General features: G+C 36.9%; 1 protein-coding gene across 14 annotated transcripts in view; it reads right to left on the minus strand.

The window, feature by feature from the left end:
* Window positions 1-18,201, minus strand: part of NEK10 (NIMA related kinase 10) — a 233,913-nt gene that overhangs the window by 61,709 nt on the left and 154,003 nt on the right. For all 14 annotated transcript variants that reach the window (XR_013361388.1, XM_077865476.1, XM_077865473.1 and 11 more), the window contains one exon: window positions 14,269-14,482. Coding sequence is in view for 13 of the 14 variants with exons in the window: in XM_077865476.1 (XP_077721602.1) it covers window positions 14,269-14,482 (214 nt within the window). In the remaining variant the exon portion in view is untranslated. The remainder of the gene's footprint in view (window positions 1-14,268; window positions 14,483-18,201) is intronic.

The raw sequence follows: 18,201 nt of genomic DNA on the forward strand, positions 1-18,201 counted from the left end.
ATGGGGATAAAAGGCATAGCATAGGAAGTATAGTCAATGTTATTGTAATAGCATTGTATAGTGGCAGATGGTAGCTACACTTGTGATGAACAAAGCATAAGGTATGGAATTATGGAATCACTATGTTGTACACCGAAACTACAGTTACATTGTGTGTCAACTATATATCAATTAAAAAAAAAAACACTTCTATCAAATCTCAGCACCACAGAGGGTAAGTAGGGCTTAGTTTCTTCAGATCTCTGGGAACTTGGTAGCATACAGAGCCAGGCCATGGAGGGAGAGAGGTGAGGTCTCCTGAAAAATAAAGAGCTGGGGGCAGAGGCTCTGGTGGTGAGCAATGCCCTCTAGAGAGACAGATCCATGGTTTTTTGTTTTGTTTTGTTTTCAGATATTTTTTTGAAAATGAAACTGACACCCACAGTCACCAGGGGAAGGTTTCTAAAAACTCCACAGGGACTGAATGGAAGGTGAAGAAAATCTAAGATGTTATGAGTGACTGGAGTTTGAAGTTAACCTCTGAAAGTTTTCACGTGTTTCTGTTCACTAAACAAGACAAAAAAAAAAAAAAAAAAGAAAGAAAGAAAGAAAAGAATATCAAAGACATTTTGTGCAATGTGAACTGTCCAATCAATTTCTGCTTGTTATCTTTTTCCTGAGAATTTTTTCATTGTGCTTTCTTAAAGCTTTCACCAAGATGCTGGGAGATATTTCTTGCTCTGTTGAAGCTAACACGCAGTTGAAAGGGCATTTTAGTTCTCTTTGGTGAGTCCTCGATCCAGTGTTCAAAATCTTCCTGCTTTTTTTCACTTAGCATAATACACTCCAGTTCCATCCACATTGAAGCAAATGGTGGGTATCTGCCATTTCTAATGGCTGAGTAATATTCCATCGTATACATATACCACATCTTCTTTATCCATTCATCTTTCAATCAGAGAAGGACAAATATTATATGGTCTCATTCATTTGGGGAATATAAAAAATAGTGAAAGGAAATAAAGGGGAAAGGAGAGAAAATGAGTGAAAATATCAGTGAGGGTGACAGAACATGAGAGACTCCTAACTCTGGGAAACGAACAAGAGGTAATGGAAAGGGAGGTGGGCAGGGGTTGGGGTGACTGGGTGACGGGCACTGAGGGGGGCACTTGATGGGATGAGCACTGGGTGTTATGCTACATGTTGGCAAATTGAACTCCAATTAAAAAAAAAAAATCTTCCTGCTTTTGTGACTGAGCATTGTTCATTCCTGTTTTTTGGATCTACTCTAGTCTGCTACCTTAAATCCCAAAATGGAAAATGTTTCAGATGCCCTTTGGCATTGCTGAATATGTGCTTCTCAGAAATGTTTCCTGGGATCCCTGGGTGGCGCAGTGGTTTGGCGCCTGCCTTTGGCCCAGGGCACGATCCTGGCGACCCAGGATCGAATCCCACGTCGGGCTCCCGGTGCATGGAGCCTGCTTCTCCCTCTGCCTGTGTCTCTGCCTCTCTCTCTCTCTCTGTGTGACTATCATAAATAAATAAAAATTAAAAAAAAAAAAAAAAGAAATGTTTCCTGTGGGAGCCTCAAGGGGCTCCCAATGCCAGCTTCAGCTCTTCCCAAGCTAGCCTCTGATACCAAATCCAGGAGGCTCCCTCTGGGCTCAAAACTTTCCTGCCAAGCTTATTCAACTCCTTCCATGCTTTCCTTCTTTTTCTGTCCCAGCTCACAGATCCTTCTTCCTCCAACTTCCTAAATGGAAGTTAGAAATGTACACAGAAATAATGTAGGCCTTTCTTCTTCTTGTGATTTTTTTTATTTGAAATAAATCATCTAATGTCCTATTCTAAAGACCACAACTGGATTTATAGCCCTATAGGGACTATACACTCAAAATGTGTCAATGCTATCAATGTTTTAAAAAAAAGAGAGATCAGTTTTGAGTTGATAAAATTCTTTATTGCATGATGCAATTGGATGCCAGAAACCATAAATCTCTAAAACTAGCAAAACTGGAGCAAAGGCTTTGTTTCTTTTTAAAACAGGCATGGATAAGATATTTTTCTTTGGCTGATATTTTTCTTTGGCTGAATGAAGAGTGAGAAGAAGCTGTGAGTCTTGATATAAGCATTTTAGATGTGAGGAGCTTTGACTTGCAATCAATACCCAAGAACCAGTTGGGCTGCAAATCAAGTTATTTGCAACCACCAAAATTGCATCCATAAATAATTGGGTGTTTGCTTAACTTGTGATAAAGGGGAAATTCACATTTTGAAAGAGATGCTTCTTCAAACTCTGTAAGCATGGAAGGTATGATACAGCAATGTAGAATGTATAGTTGTTTTAGTTTTAAAAACCTCTGTTTCTATAATCTCTTGTAGCAGTTTTTGCTTCAAAAAAATCTATAGAGTTCTTGAACTTGACATAAATGATATACCACTGTAGATGCATTTTCCTGAGTGTGATTTCCAGAGTTTTTCCTTGTAAATATTTAAATACCCAACTCATTACCAACTCTCTCCTTGAACTGGGAGCTATTTTAGTCCCTGTCAAACACCCCATTCCTTGCACAATGTTTTGTATACAGCATTGCTTAGTAAGTGGTTGCTGTATTGAGATCTAAGGGAGAAAAGGGCCAGGTGAATTCCCCTATGTAATAAGTAGGTTTTGTAGCTCCTGTGTGTGTGTGTGTGTGTGTGTGTATGTGTTTATTTTGCCCATTTCTCCAGAATCCTACATCATGATGCTTCTCTAAGAGCTGAAGAGACTATTTGGTGATATATCCATAAGTAGGAGTGAATGTCTCCCTTCCTCGTTCCCCTTTGCACTTATGAGAAGTTGTAAAACTCCATTCATCTATATTAGAGATGGCTCACCCAGCAACGATAATATGCCTCTGTAACCCAGTAGGCATTGGCCAAAAGCAGAGATAGTTAAATGTTTTTAACCTAAGAGTTGAGGCCATTAAGGTAGTTTCAAAAGTTGCCTCCAGCAAGTACATAAACCTATTAATGGAAGTTGAGGGTGTGTGTGTGTGGGGGGGGTGTAGTCTTGGGGGATGCAATTTGGCTGCTGCCATCTTTTGTACTTTCTAATTACTTAAGATTTTTCTAGGAATAGGAGAGAGAGTTAACTAGATTTTTTTTTGGCATCTATATATCCCCTAGGAACGGATGGACACATTCTGTGCATCAATATGGCAGCAAGAAGAAGACAATGCAAATCAGACAATAAAATTATCACTGATATGGAAATCATCACCATTATAGGAGACACTTCCTGTCACAGTGCTGTTATAGGCACAATTATGTTTAGCTCGGTTTTTCTCATTATAATGTAATTTTTTATGTGTGCAGCAGATTATAATACATTTTCAGTTGAATAGAAATTCTAACAGTAACAGACTGACATTGCCTAAATTAACTGCAACAGTAGGGAAAGAATTAAGAGAGCCTATTTTATTAAAACTAGAGCAATTTTTTAAATTGCCCAGAATGTTTTATAAGGAGAAAGAAAAAGAAGCAAAAAATAAACATAAAGCATAACACTAACTATATCCTATAGATGCTTTACTTGAGAACCATAAAGAATACACTCTTTTGTTCTAAAATAGTCATTGTATTTGAGCTATGTCTCTCCCTAGTGTCTTCTCTTTGTTTGGTTAATAACTGTGACCTTAGATACATAAATGTAGGGCTACCCAGTGCTTAACAGCAATTCACCTGGCTGAGGTGATTTCTTTTTAATGGCAAACCACATTCTGTGCTTTTCATGAATGATAGCACAAAGAAAATCCAAAATAGGAGACAGGTCATTGACTATATATTATTGTGCATAAATTTAGATCCTAAATTTCAAAGTATTAAAAAAAATCAGCCAGGGGCACCTGGATGCTCAGAGGGTTGGGCGTCTGATCCTTGATTTTGTCTCAGGTCATGATCTCAGGGTCCTGGGATCCAGCTCTGCATCCGGCTCCCTGCTCAACAGGGAGTCTGCTTTTCTCTCTCCCTTCCTCTCCCTCTGCCCCTCCCCCCACTCACACACCCCCTCTCTCTTTGTCTCTCTCTCAAATAAATAAATAAATCTTTAAAAAAGAAAATCATCCAGTGTGGCCAAGAGGGCTGAAGGGGCCACATTGACCCAGGCCATACCTAAGTGGTCTGACCACTTTAGCAGGTGCCATGAGAGGCCCCTATCTAGGACCTCACTCTCAGACACTTGGTTTTACCCTACACAACGGTGGGCCGCAAAAGCAAGCTTGGAGCCTGGTCCCTTACTATGATAGCTGGGGATCTTTTAGCTTCAAAGTTGTTTGGTTGACATCACTATCTTTTTTGTTTCTGAAATCCTGAAGCATTTCCCTGCTCCTGTGCTCTGTATATCAAGTAGAAGAGCAATATGTTCAAATTAAACCAGAAAAACTGGGCAGCTCAGGTGGCTCAGCAGTTTAGCACTGCCTTCAGCCCAGAGTGTGATCCTGGAGACCCAGGATCGAGTCCCACATCAGGCTCCCTGCAGGGAGCCTGTCTCTCCCTCTCTCTCTGTCTCTTTGTGTCTCTCAAGAATGAATAAATAAACCTTTAAAAAAAATGAAAAATAAAAAAATAAACCAGAAAAACTGGTGTGAGAGGCGCTGGAAATAACTAAATTTACAAATATTATATAATAAAGGAAATGTTCTCTTCAAGTTTGGATATTAACTATTTTTTATTTTGAACTTTTAAAAAATATTCATACAAAGCCAAAAATTTTGCTTTAATATAATTAAAGGCATATAATGATGATCCCACTATTATCATGACACTCTCTTAATTAGAACTTCTTAAAAGCACAAGAACAAGACTAATGAACTGTCTTAAAATAAGTAAATTAGTGGACGAATTATTATAATTCCATTGAAAATTCCACTATCAAATTTACCATGCTTGATAGCATTTCACTGCCACCCCATAAATAGTCTAGTATCTGCAACAGGTTCTCTATTATTCTGAATTCAAAGATAGGTTGTTAGAAGAAATAACACTAATAAGGATGAAGAAAACAGTACCATAATCTGAAGGTATCCCTTATTAAAAATACAGAAGATACAGTCTACATCAACATTGACCACCATTTTGTTTCAAAACTACATGCTAGTAAAGGAAAAGAACTGAATGTATGTGTGAATACTTCTGAAAGCATTTTAAAGGAGGACAGAATCAGGTAATTCCATTTAACATCTAGAAAAAAACATGCACAGAGAATCATCAAGTGGTCAAGTCTTAAGGCATTTTAATTTGGATTGCTCAAAAAAACAAGAAATGCAATTGACAAGCAGCATTGGTTAAGGCATGAAATAGTATGGAATTAGACATAGGTGGCATCAATAAGAACAAACCCCACATATTAGAACCCTACTTACTGTTTCATTTTTAATACAGAATGACAGAAGGGAAGGTCTAATTCTTGTCAAACCACACACTTAATACACGGTGTCAAAATACCAAAGTGATTAAGTGCCAGTAAACAAAGAATTAAAAATCAAGGAAAAGAATCACCATCATCTTTTATCTATCTCCTTGCTTCCATTCTTGACTCTCAGTGGTCAATTCATATACAGCAATCAGCTGTATGATTTTAAAACATTATGTCACCCCTTTGCTCAAAACACACACCACTCAAGTGACTGTAGCATCCTCATCTCCTACTCTTTCCCCAGACACACTAGATTCCAGCCACACAGGCCTCCTTGCTTGCCCCTTAAATCTGGCAGGCATGCTCCTACCTCCGATATCTGGACTTGCTATGCCCTCTGCCATCAATGTTGCACCTCCAGATATTTGTGCAGCTCATTCTTTTAATGTATTCTGGTTTCTAGCCAAAAGCCCTGCAGTTATAGTAGCCTTCCATATATATCCCTATTTAAAACAGCCTGTCTTTCCACATCTACCAATCACTTTTACTTTGCCTTCATATTTTTGCCTGTAGACTTAACTGTATATTAATTTACTTATGATTTGTCTTCCTCCACTGTGAAGATGGAATTCTTTGAATTTTCTGTTTACTGTTAGAATACAGACTTGAATAGTCCCCAAAAGAGAATAGGTGCTGGATAAATTTTGTTGAATAAGTGAAACAAAACACTGATTTTTCAAAGGATGGCAAAGCTCTTCTCCATATTAAAACAAAGGATAGAAATCAAAATAGCAGCATTATTTTTTGAAGAAACTGACAAACTGATTCTAAAATTAAAAGTAAATTGGGATGCCTGGGTGGCTCAGTGGTTGAGTGTCTGCCTTCGGCCCAGGGCATGATCCTGGAGACCCGGGATCGAATCCCACTTTGGGCTCCCTGCATGGGGCCTGCTTTTCTCTCTGCCTATGTCTCTGCCTCTCTATGTGTCTCTCATGAATAAATAAATAAAATCTTAAAAATTTTTTAAATTAAATTAAATTAAAAGTAAATAGATCTAGAATGGTCAAATCAAATTTGACAGAGAAGAACAAAATCTGAGCGCTTATACAACCTAATTTCAAGACTTATTAAAAGTCTACAATAATCAAAACAGTGTGGTACTGGCCTAAGAATAGATACACAGATAAAGGCAACAGAATAGAGTTCAGAAATAAATCCACATATACAGTGTTAAATGACTTTCAACAAAGACGTGTAGTAAAATCAGTAAGGAAACTTTAGACATTTTAAGAAATGATGCTGGGAAAACTGGGTACCCATATGGGAAAAAAATTTCAATCTCTTCATTATTCTATGCATGAAATTAAATCAAAATGGATCACAGACCTAAACATAAAATCTATTATCAGAAAGAATTACCAAAAGAAAAAAGAGCCTATTTTTGCAGCCTTGGGATAGGCCATGATTTCTTTAACAAGATACAAAAAGCACTAACAACAACAAAAAACTAAATAAGTAAATTGGACTTTAACAAAATTAAAATTCAACAAAATTTCTGCTCATAAAAAAAATCATTAAAAAACAGTCAAGGCATAGACTAGGAAAAACATTAGCAATACATATATTTGACAACACACATGTGGAATATATAAAGAACTCCTAAAATCAACAAAAACAGACAAATAATTCAATAAAGTAATGGCCAAAGATTTGAATAGATACTTCACACACACAAACACACACACACACAAAGAGATATATAAATGAACAATTAGCACATGTAAAAGTGCTCAGCAGCCTTGGTTATCAAGAAAATGTAAACTAATACCACAAAGAAATACTTTTTTATGCCCACTACACAGGTTAAAATCTAAAAGACTGACAATATATCAAATGTTTACAAGAATATAGAACAATTGAGCAACTCTCATAACATTGCTCCTAAAAATGCTAAACAGTACAATTTTGGAGAACTGCTTGGTAGTTTCTTTTAGAGTTAAACATACAACTACCTTATGACCCTGAAATTCTTCTCCTAGTATTTATATCTAAGTGAAATTATCTGCACAAGAAGACTTATATAAGAAAGTTCATAGCAGTTGTATGTAAAACCCCAAATCTGGAACAATACAACATTCATCAATAGGAGAATAAACTATGATATATCCATACAACATAATACTATCTAATAATATAAACAGATAACTGCTATGCACAATATCATGGATGAATCTCATAGACATTAGGTCATGTGAAAGAAGGCAGATGCTAAAGAGTACATACTGTTTGTGATTTATATTATATGAAGAAACAATAGGTCAAAGTAATCCATAGTGTCAGAAATCCTAATAGTCTGTCCATGGGCAGAGAACTGTATGGGAAGTGGCATGAAGGAAATTTCTGAGGTGCTAGAAATGTTCCCAATCTGATTTTGGGTGCAAGTTAACCATGTGTCAAAAGTTATTAAACTAAGTAATTAAAATGTGTACATCTTACTATATGTAAATTATATCTCAATAAACAAAGATGGAGTTATGGTGTGGATGTGAGAATTGTATATATATCTGTGTGGGAGCCTAAAAGGCATTGCTTTATTTTCTTAAACCATAACAAGTATAGAACATTTCCAAAACAAGTCATGATATTTCCCAATACTTCCTTCACTGCATCATTATTTGTTGCATTGTCACAGCCTTGGGGGAAATTCAGTCAACAATTAACCAGACAATAAAAGCAAAGATGTTCACAAAAATATTGTCCTTTTAAAATACATCATTTTCTACATGGCTAAATTTAATCTCTTAGCAGAGGATTGCAGACACACGGCTTTTGTGGTGTGTTCAGCAATTGTAAATGACATATGGTATAATAAAAATAAAACAACTCAGATAAATAAATGGCACAACAGTTTAAGTTTGCACCAAGAAAATAAGAATCAGTTACTTGCATATCTTCTCAGTCCTTAAGTGGTCAACTTTAAAGACATTTGAGAATTTAGGATAAATGTTAAATGCCTGTCAATAACTTTTGCCAAGAACATATACAGACTGTATTAGAAAACTACAATGAGAATTCCACTTCTTTAAGTGAAATTGTAAAGGGATTGTGGATTTAGAAAATAATCTTTGCTGACAAATGCTCTACCAGCTGGTCCCTCCCCTCCCCACCCCAAGGTAGACAGAATTTAGGATAATAATTATATGCTCTATATTTCAGTAGTTTGACAACAGGAGCCTATCACAGAAATCTTCCTGTTCGTAATTCTCCAAAAGCTTAGAGTACGTTTCTAGGACTCACTATGGGAACATTTACTCCTCATCTTAAACATGAGATAATTTATCAAGGTCAGATGTGATGTTTGAAAGATCTTGGTAGGCACATAGAGGATAGTAAAGGGAGGGAGATGACTCTAGATAACCTGCATAGAATGGATTTGATCATTTGGAAGGTCTTTAAGCTGAGGCTTCTTCAAGATGAAAAAGAAACTCCATCTGTGGACAGCAGGTTTAGCCTATGCCCAAGAATTTAAACCTGCCCTTCCTGCCAGCCCACTCTATGGATTTTGGACTTACCTAGACAGGCCCACAATTATATAAGACAATTCCTTGCAACAAATCATATGTATTTCCTACTGGTTCTGCTTTATACATTCTGTGTAGGACTGTTGTATACACACTAATATACATAATATTAGCATTCCTGGCTGCTTCTCTTAAGTGCCGGTAGCAGTCAACATTATTGTGATAAACAAATGGCTCTCCCTTCTCTCTCTCTTTCTCTCTCTCTCTCTCTCTCTCTCTCTCACACACACACACACACACACACACACACACACACACACACAGACACATTTCCTGATAACCCTGTAGATAGTACAGAGCTGGTACCCTGAATCACTGCTAGGGCTGAGGAGGAGCCTAGAGTTAAGAAAATTGGATAATGCAATGACCCAATGTGAGAGAATGAGAATGAGAACTGGAAGGGTAAGATGGATTTGTCAGACATTTCAAACCAGGGATGCCATGATAGGTCCCCCAAAGCCACAAGGATAGGTTCACCTCATCAAAAGTCAACAGAGGCCAAAGAAGAAGGCAATGCACAGAGCCCCCTCCCATTGGGTCGAGGATACCTAAGCTTGTTCCTGTATCCAGCTGCCATCTTGGAAGAGGGAGGTGGAGAGGAGAGCCCTTAGAAAAACTTAGACTAGAACAGCTGATATAAGTGTTAATGGCTATAGCCACCATTTTCTGCTATCAGTAGGAAAAGTGGCTCAAAACAAAGTGATACATGATTATAGAAAATAAAGTTCCCATTTTGTATAACCAATTTTTACCCAAATTCATACAAAATGGCAAACCATGGAACTGGACAGAGCTCACTCAAGGGAAGACCAAGAAGAGAAGCAGAACATCAAAATTTAAGAATCCAGTGTTGGAAGAGGGAATAAAGAAAGAGTGTTCAGAGACATAAAATGGAAACCACCAGGAAAAAAAAAAATCAGGGAGGAGATATGAACAATAAGGAAGAATAAGCCTTCAATTTGATAATTTGGTGGTTTAGTTACTTTGGAGAAATTCAAAGCTTTAGTCCCCACTACCTAGGATTAAACACAAATACTATGTTTGAATACCATGACTAGGTATTCACAAACTTCTGCCGTCTAGCACCAGCCTGCTTGCCCCAACTTTCCAAACTATACATATCAAAATATGCATTATAAATCAGGAGGTCCAACTTTCAGTCCAAGGTCCAAAAGCAGCAAACCAGCTTGGTGAACTTAGCCAAATCTCTTCTCTTGGTTTACCTTTTCTTGCCTATTAAGTTAAAGCATAAAACAATACCATTTCTAAAATGTGATTAGTAGTCCTAAGTAAGCTAAGCTGGTGTATTTGGAGCTCATGCACTTTTGTTATTCTTTTCCATCCAGGAGTAACTTCTTTACCTACTTTCAAGGCCCAATCTTATACCCTGCTTGTTTTGGGAGCCTCCCTGAATTATATCAGCCAGAGATCTCATTTGGTATTTACCCAGATTTCCTGCTGCATGTATGTCTTGGCTTCCCAAGTAGACTGGATATATCACTTCATGACTGAGATCACTCCTTTAAATTTTTTAACATCGTCACAATAGCCAGCACAATGTCTTACATTCAGAAGATATTCAACAAATCTTTGTTCTTCTATTATTAATTATAAACTGCAAGCATTTTCGATTTCTTTTTATGTTGTTCCCTGTTAGACTTATGGATGTGAAAGTTCTCCAGAGAGAATGAACTCACTATACTAGTAAAAAGAAATAATTATTTAGCTTTAAAATAGAAGTGGTGAAGATAAAAGTACCAGTCAAATATCACTGGAAGTGGTAAATCCCTGCAAAACTCACCCTTCAAGAACATGCTTCTTTCGTCATTATCCTTCAGTCTCCCTGGTATATTCAACTCTGCTCCATTTATAAATCTAGAAATACGCTTTTTTACCAATGTTAGTATTAGTCTACAGCAGGTTCCATGCAATCCCTGTAATCTGAATGAAATTGAAGTTTTCTATTGATTATCCAGATTTTTCCAGGCTGGGTTTTAACACTCATCCTTGCATTTGCTGGCAAAGATCTAAGCAGCGCACTGTTTAGAAATGTCTGCAATCGATTTTTCTGCCGGGGGCATTAGATAACACCAAAAGGGCAGTTATTCTGTGTGTTTAACACGTGCATAATGCCAACATGCCAATCATGATTTTGACAAGTACAATGCCATAGTACCTTCTGCAGCACAATATACTTTTATTATTACAATATTTAAGCAAAAAATATACCTCATTTTTCTCTGCTTGATTCTTATTCTTAATTCTGCTCTCCTTATGATATCTTATTTTGAATTATAAAAATTAGAAAGCTTAACTTTCTTCAAAAAGAAAGTCTTGCTTCTCTTTCATAGAGTCTAAACCACAGTACACAGTAGTGAACTTTATTAGTGAAGACTTCTCTGTCCTTTTGAAACATATATTAGTACCTGTCTTTCCTAGCCTATTGCCATAATTAAGAATAACCTAATGTGTGAAAACATAAGTAGCATACATCCCATGACATAAAAGCTCATAAAGTTTCTTATCAATTATTTTCTTACTCACTAATTTGTAAATTCCAGCAACTCACAGTAGATCTCTTTATCAATGCTGAGAATTCATAAAGTTCTACTGCACCCACTAATTTCTCTTTTCTTTGACTATTGCTTATCATTGGATTATGTAACTGTATTGTTGACATGAACTGCTCTGGGAGACATTAAACTATATTTGAAATGAAATAATCATAATACTATAACAATACTTAAAAAAAGACATAACATTTTATACCTCTAATTTTTCCATTAGCAATGGTGTCAATGTAAGTTTTTGAAAAATAATAATTGGTACTTAGCAAGGATAATGCCAATTAACTACATGCTGTCTTTTGATGAAATGTAATCGTATTTCCTTCTCAGTTCTTTAATAAAGCTCCACTTTTCCTTTTAGCTAACATTTGATTAGTCCGAAATGAAAAATTATCAGTATATATAAGATAGTACAAAAGAAGATATTTTATGGTTCTTTAAAAGGAGTACTATAAATTCTGCCTAGAAGTAAAGCATTTCTCTATGGTCCCTAAGAGACTGAATGCTCCATGAGGGCATCAAGGTTGCCTAGTAGCATATGCTCAATAAATACTTATTAACTGCATGAAAACCACCCAGGGATTTAGCACTAATGGACCACTTAGTACTAGATTAGTGAGTTGCATCAACAACTATTTTTTAACATAATCACTGTTCATTTTATATAATTGGTGCTATCTTATAATTTTGTGCCACTTTTTAATTTGCACAGTTTATTCAAACACATTAAGTTATTTAATCCTAGTGCTTTCTGTAATAAGTAATATTTTCCCCCTATTTTATGGATGAGTACAGAACCTTTAGAACCTCAAAACTCCCTCATCAACTATAGACATCTCCCTTTGTTTAACCCAGTCATGGCCCGAGAGCTAGATTTCTACACTTAAAATGGCCCCCAAAATACATACTGAACAATTGATGGATAAGATGATATGGTGTCTTGAGTTTGTTTCAAAATAACCTATGGTTGGCAGGGAGTAGGTGGTGGGTGGGCATAAAGACAGCATGTGACTGGCCCGAAGTAGCAAATTCTTGAAGCTGGAGGGTGCCTACACGAAGTACTATCTTTATTTCTGTAAATGTATGAAATTTTCCACAGTAAGAGTTTAAAAAAAAAAAAAAGCTGAGAAGCAAATAAATAAATAAAACTGTCATTCTCAAGGTGTTTTGCTAAAGATAAGAGGATTTCTGCTGTTAGATTTTAAACTAACTCCGCCTACCCCCATATCAGCTACAGGAATCTAACATACACTGACTCTTTTATATCCAATTGGAAATTGGCTAAGTAGGTTTGCAGTACAGAACTTAATAGAAGGCCTCAAATACTTAAGATATATAGAAATGGCTAAATCTCTTGCATTTTAGTTTACTGGGAACACTGTACTCTGCATGCAACATGACGTGTGTGTTCTCACTGTTGCCTACTTTTTTACAAAGTCAAGTAATAAAATAACAAGAAAAGTGAGCTCTAACTTGCTTTATATAACATTTCAGTGTGTTCAGCAAGAGCTATAACTCCAAGTTATATGTTCCTAAACATAAACCAAGGCCTTAGATAATCACTAAGGATTGTTCTGTGAAACTACAGCTGGGATCAGCAAGGCAATAAAGATGAGTTTTTTCCCCCCAAAAGAAAACTCTATTGAATCTTCAACTTCCAGATTCCAAATATGTCAAGAGAAACACACCATAGAGTTGTGCATTCTTTTTAATAGAAAGGAGTTAGATGGAAACTCTCTTATCTAAGAAGCTCAGAGGAAGAAAGAAAGAAAGAAAGAAAGAAAGAAAGAAAGAAAGAAAGAAAGAAAGAAAGAAAGAAAGAAAGAAAGAAAAGAAAAGAAAAGAAAAGAAAAGAAAAGAAAAGAAAAGAAAAGAAAAGAAAAAAGAAAAGAAAAGAAGGAAATAACAATTGTCTCTTCTTTGAAATCAACTCCTTATATTATTTTCCCAGCTGAGGCAGAACAGGTCTTTAGGGTCCTGGAAAGAAATCTGATGACCAACTGCCTTAATTAAGAATGGGTGTTATGACCCTATTTCCTTGGGCCTCATGCCCAAGAAAGAAGAAAAGAATATTTACCAGATTCAAGGGTCCCTTGAACGTCCCTTGGACGGATCATGGGTCATAATACAACAAAAGCACAGGGGAAAAACAAGAGAGCAACAAGAGCATCACTGGCATGGTCACTTGCACATGTGGACATTTATAGCTTTCCCCTTTTTCAAGTTCTGCTCAGAAATAAACTTAAATGTTAAAATAATTTAAAGGTTACCGGCAAGAAAAATGAAAGGACATATTCTTATTTGAAGCAAGGTAGTATTATTACCACCACAAACAGTAATAAAAGCAAAAGGACAAAATTTTAAGGCAATTATTATTTCCTTATCTGGATTAACACATAAAATTTCATCCATATTTCCCAAATCAGATTGCTAAAGAAATAAAATATATTCACTGCCATCTATAAAAAGAGCATAATATAAACTTAAAAAATTGCTAAGGGATTTTTTGATGCCCCTAGTTTTGCAATAATCAATAAATTAGGGTTAGTTCATTGGAACATTTATCTTGACTATAATTTTAAAGTCTAGAAAGGGATGCAAATATGTAACTATACAATAGTGAAATACTGCACATAGCAATTAATATTTTCCTAACTTAAGATAATTTTCCCTTAAGATAAGCCTGAACAACTTCAGATGACCTTATTATAGTCTATCATGAAGACACCGACAGACGTACACTTACATGAGATAACAGAGCCAGCTCATGGTGACATGTGACAGCATTGCGGTTGGCTTCCATAAAGTACCTCTGTGTACGCTTCCGTTCCCGTTCCAGTTTCTTTTCCAAAGCCAGTTGGGATGTAGATAAGTTGTCTAAATACTTCATCATGACATCTGATATCATTGAGCTGACTTCTATAATATCTGGGCGGGTTTCTGCATCAGGAGTGAGGCACCTAAGAGAAGACAGTTGATTACAGCACTCTGGTCAATGTTGGGATCAGGCCACAGGGTGTGGAGGGTCAAGATTAAACCCCACCGCGCATCCACCATGGTGTTCATACCCAAGATCACCTGGGATAAGATGGACATCAAGCATAGTTCTGAATATAAGACTTTTTAAAAGGTATTGAAAAAATAAGTATTGAAAAGTTTGGGAAGCAGAGGGAGGTAGCTTTGTTCTCTTTGCAGTTGGGCTGTCAGGCAAGGGCTACAGGCTGAGCATGGAGCTCAGGACAGGAGGATTTAGTCATCTTCTCCTGTGTGAACTGGTTATTTTCTATAATCACTGTCAAGTCATTGGTCAGTAGAAACAAAGAGGGATCCCGAGAATGTAGTCCCTGATGCATCAAATGGAAGGTAGATTTCTAGGGGGTCACAACTGACTGGCCTTTTGCAGCTGTGTTATATGCGTTATATGCAGCAATATCAACCCAACTTGAGTAGAGTGTATGTTACCAAACACAAGCCATAAAAATAAAATGTAACCCAGTTATTTAGAGGTTTAAGATGTTTATAATAATTTTTAAAGTAATTAACTGACACATTACATGCTAATATTTTCTGTGATTTGGAGGTAGGAAATGTCAACCAGCTTACTAAAAGGAATATTTATGTCACAACTAAACACTAATAGAAAGCTATTCTAGACACAATGGAATCAATTAGCAAGATTGTTGCTAGCATGCTTTAAATACTTCAATACTCACTATAATATTTTGTCTATTTTTTAATTCAAATTCTCTAACTTCACTGAAGTTGTTTACTTCTTTATAAACTTTAACTTATTTGAACTTTGAGAAAAAGATCTGATTTTCACTTTTTTTAATTTGATTTAGCAAACTAGAGTTCATACAACTTTCACCTATACTGACATCTCCAGGTAATATTTGAGAACTATTTTATTTTTAGTATTATTCTTCACCACAGAAGTCAAAATAAGACTAACTTGTTAATTTGCTAATTATTCTGTTTTTTGTGATTATGAGTAAAATATACATATCTTAGACATTATCATCTCATGCTTCATCTTTCTTTCTAAGGCAGTAGGCTTGCACTATGGTTATGACAGGCACTTACACATCTGCTGAATTCATATTTAACAAAGTTCAGTCCATGCATTTATAACAAAGAAAGACAAGACTGCTACATAATTTTGGGAGTGCTCAGTACAAAATGAAAGTGTAGGGCCCCAGCAGGGAGTGAAGAACTCAATCTTCCTTTCCATAGACCATTGTCTAAATGATGGCAGGAGACGCTCCAAGAGATTGCAACCTCCATGCCACTATTATAATGCACTTGGTACCTGGATTGGAGATGGGCAAGAGGTCCCCACTGAGTCACCCAGTGAATGCACCATGATGCTACCAGCCTGGTTAAGGAGGGCCTCTTTTTCTCCTCGCTCCAAGATGCAGCAGGGCACATACTACACCTTGACCCTCTCCTTGTCTGTATTCCCATACACTATACCAGGTAAAGAACAGTAGCAATGATGGCACAGGGACAGGGAGATCAAGCTGGAGGACAGCCAGGGGCCATAGGGCCAGGAGGCGATGGCTGAGAATCTATGTCAGAGAAGTAGGAAGTTGGAGGGACCTCATATGAACTGAGGCTCCCAAGCCCCAAATATACATGCTCCTTGTCTCAACAGACTTCATTTCCAAAACACAAATTTAAAGATAAAATTATTAAGAATTTCATGACCTTAAGTGCAGAGCCCTAAACCCTAAGCACAGGACTGTTTTGAGTATGGTGGCCCTGAGCATTGGTCATAAGCATGTGAAGCTGAACTTCTATGCCAGTGACATATTTGTATTCAAATTTCTTTCTTTTGCTTAAAATCATAAAAGATGCTAAAATGTTGAATTTCACCTTCTAATTAAATCAGTTTCTTCACCTACTCTCACTTAATTAGCAAAAGAAATTAAAGTTGATAAAAATGCTTGGCTGACTTAGAGTTGGTTATGACTGCCATGTGAAGAAAAAAACAAACACCCCAACAAGTAATCCTTTCATTAGTACATTAGACTAAAGTCTTAGTCTGCAAATATTCAAGTATAATATTAGCAGGTGAATTTATCAGCTGAGTTTTTTTTTAATAAAAAAAGCAGTATAAGCTAGTTTTACAATTTTTTTAATAATACATTTATTTTTTATTGGTGTTCAATTTGCCAACATACAGAATAACACCCAGTGCTCATCCCAAAGTGCCCCCCTCAGTGCCTGCCACCCAGTCTCCCCCACACCCTGCCCACCTCCCCTTCCACCACCCCTAGTTCGTTTCCCAGAGTTAGGAGTCTTCCATGTTCTGTCTCCCTTTCTGATATTTCCTACCCATTTCTTCTCCCTTCCCCTCTATTCCCTTTCACTATTATTTATATTCCCCAAATGAATGAGACCATATAATGTTTGTCCTTCTCCTTTGACTTATTGACTTATTTCAGTCGGCATAATACCCTCCAGTTCCATCCATGTCGAAGCAAATGGTGGGTATTTGTCGTTTCTAATGGCTGAGTAATATTCCATCGTATACATAAACCACATCTTCTTTATCCATTCATCTTTCAATGGACACCAAGGCTCCTTTCACAGTTTGGCTATTGTGGACATTACTGCTGTAAACATTGGGGTGCAGGTGTCCCGGCGTTTCACTGCATCTGTATCTTTGGGGTAAATCCCCAGCAGTGCAATTGCTGGGTCGTAGGGCAGATCTATTTTCTTTCACCATACACAAAGATAAACTCAAAATGGATGAAAGATCTAAATGTGAGACAAGATTCCATCAAAATCCTAGAGGAGAACACAGGCAACACCCTTTTTGAACTCAGCCACAGTAACTTCTTGCAAGATACATCCATGAAGGCAAAAGAAACAAAAGCAAAAATGGAACTATTGGGACTTCACCAAGATAAGAAGCTTTTGCACAGCAAAGGATACAGTCAACACAACTAAAAGACAACCTACAGAATGGGAGAAGATATTTGCAAATGACATATCAGATAAAGGGCTAGTTTCCAAGATCTATAAAGAACTTATTAAACTCAACACCAAAGAAACAAACAATCCAATCATGAAATGGGCAAAAGACATGAACAGAAATCTCACAGAGGAAGACATAGACATGGCCAACACGCACATGAGAAAATGCTCTGCATCACTTGCCATCAGGGAAATACAAATCAAAACCACAATGAGATACCACGTCACACCAGTGAGAATGGGGAAAATTAACAAGGCAGGAAACCACAAATGTTGGAGAGGATGCGGAGAAAAGGGAACCCTCTTACACTGTTGGTGGGAATGTGAACTGGTGCAGCCACTCTGGAAAACTGTGTGGAGGTTCCTCAAAGAGTTAAAAATAGTTTTACAAATTTTATATAGTTATATATTATGGTAAATGGGAACCAGAATGGTCTCTGTTCCGGCATTTAGTCATCTCCTTCTCTCCCAAAATTGCTTCCATTCCTGGATTTGCCATTGCTGAAAAAGGAACCACCAGGGAGATGCCGTTTAGCATCATGGTTAGGAAGGTAGCCTCCAGGTCAGATTGGTGTAGTTAAATCCCAGCTCACCCTTTATTAATTCATCTTGGGCATGATTTAGTTTCAGTTTCAAGTGGCCTATCTGTAAAACAGGTTAATTACAATATCTACCTCATCAAGCTGGTATGGTGATC

This window comes from Canis aureus, chromosome 22 (genome assembly GCF_053574225.1).
Source record: "Canis aureus isolate CA01 chromosome 22, VMU_Caureus_v.1.0, whole genome shotgun sequence".
NCBI lineage: Eukaryota > Metazoa > Chordata > Mammalia > Carnivora > Canidae > Canis > Canis aureus.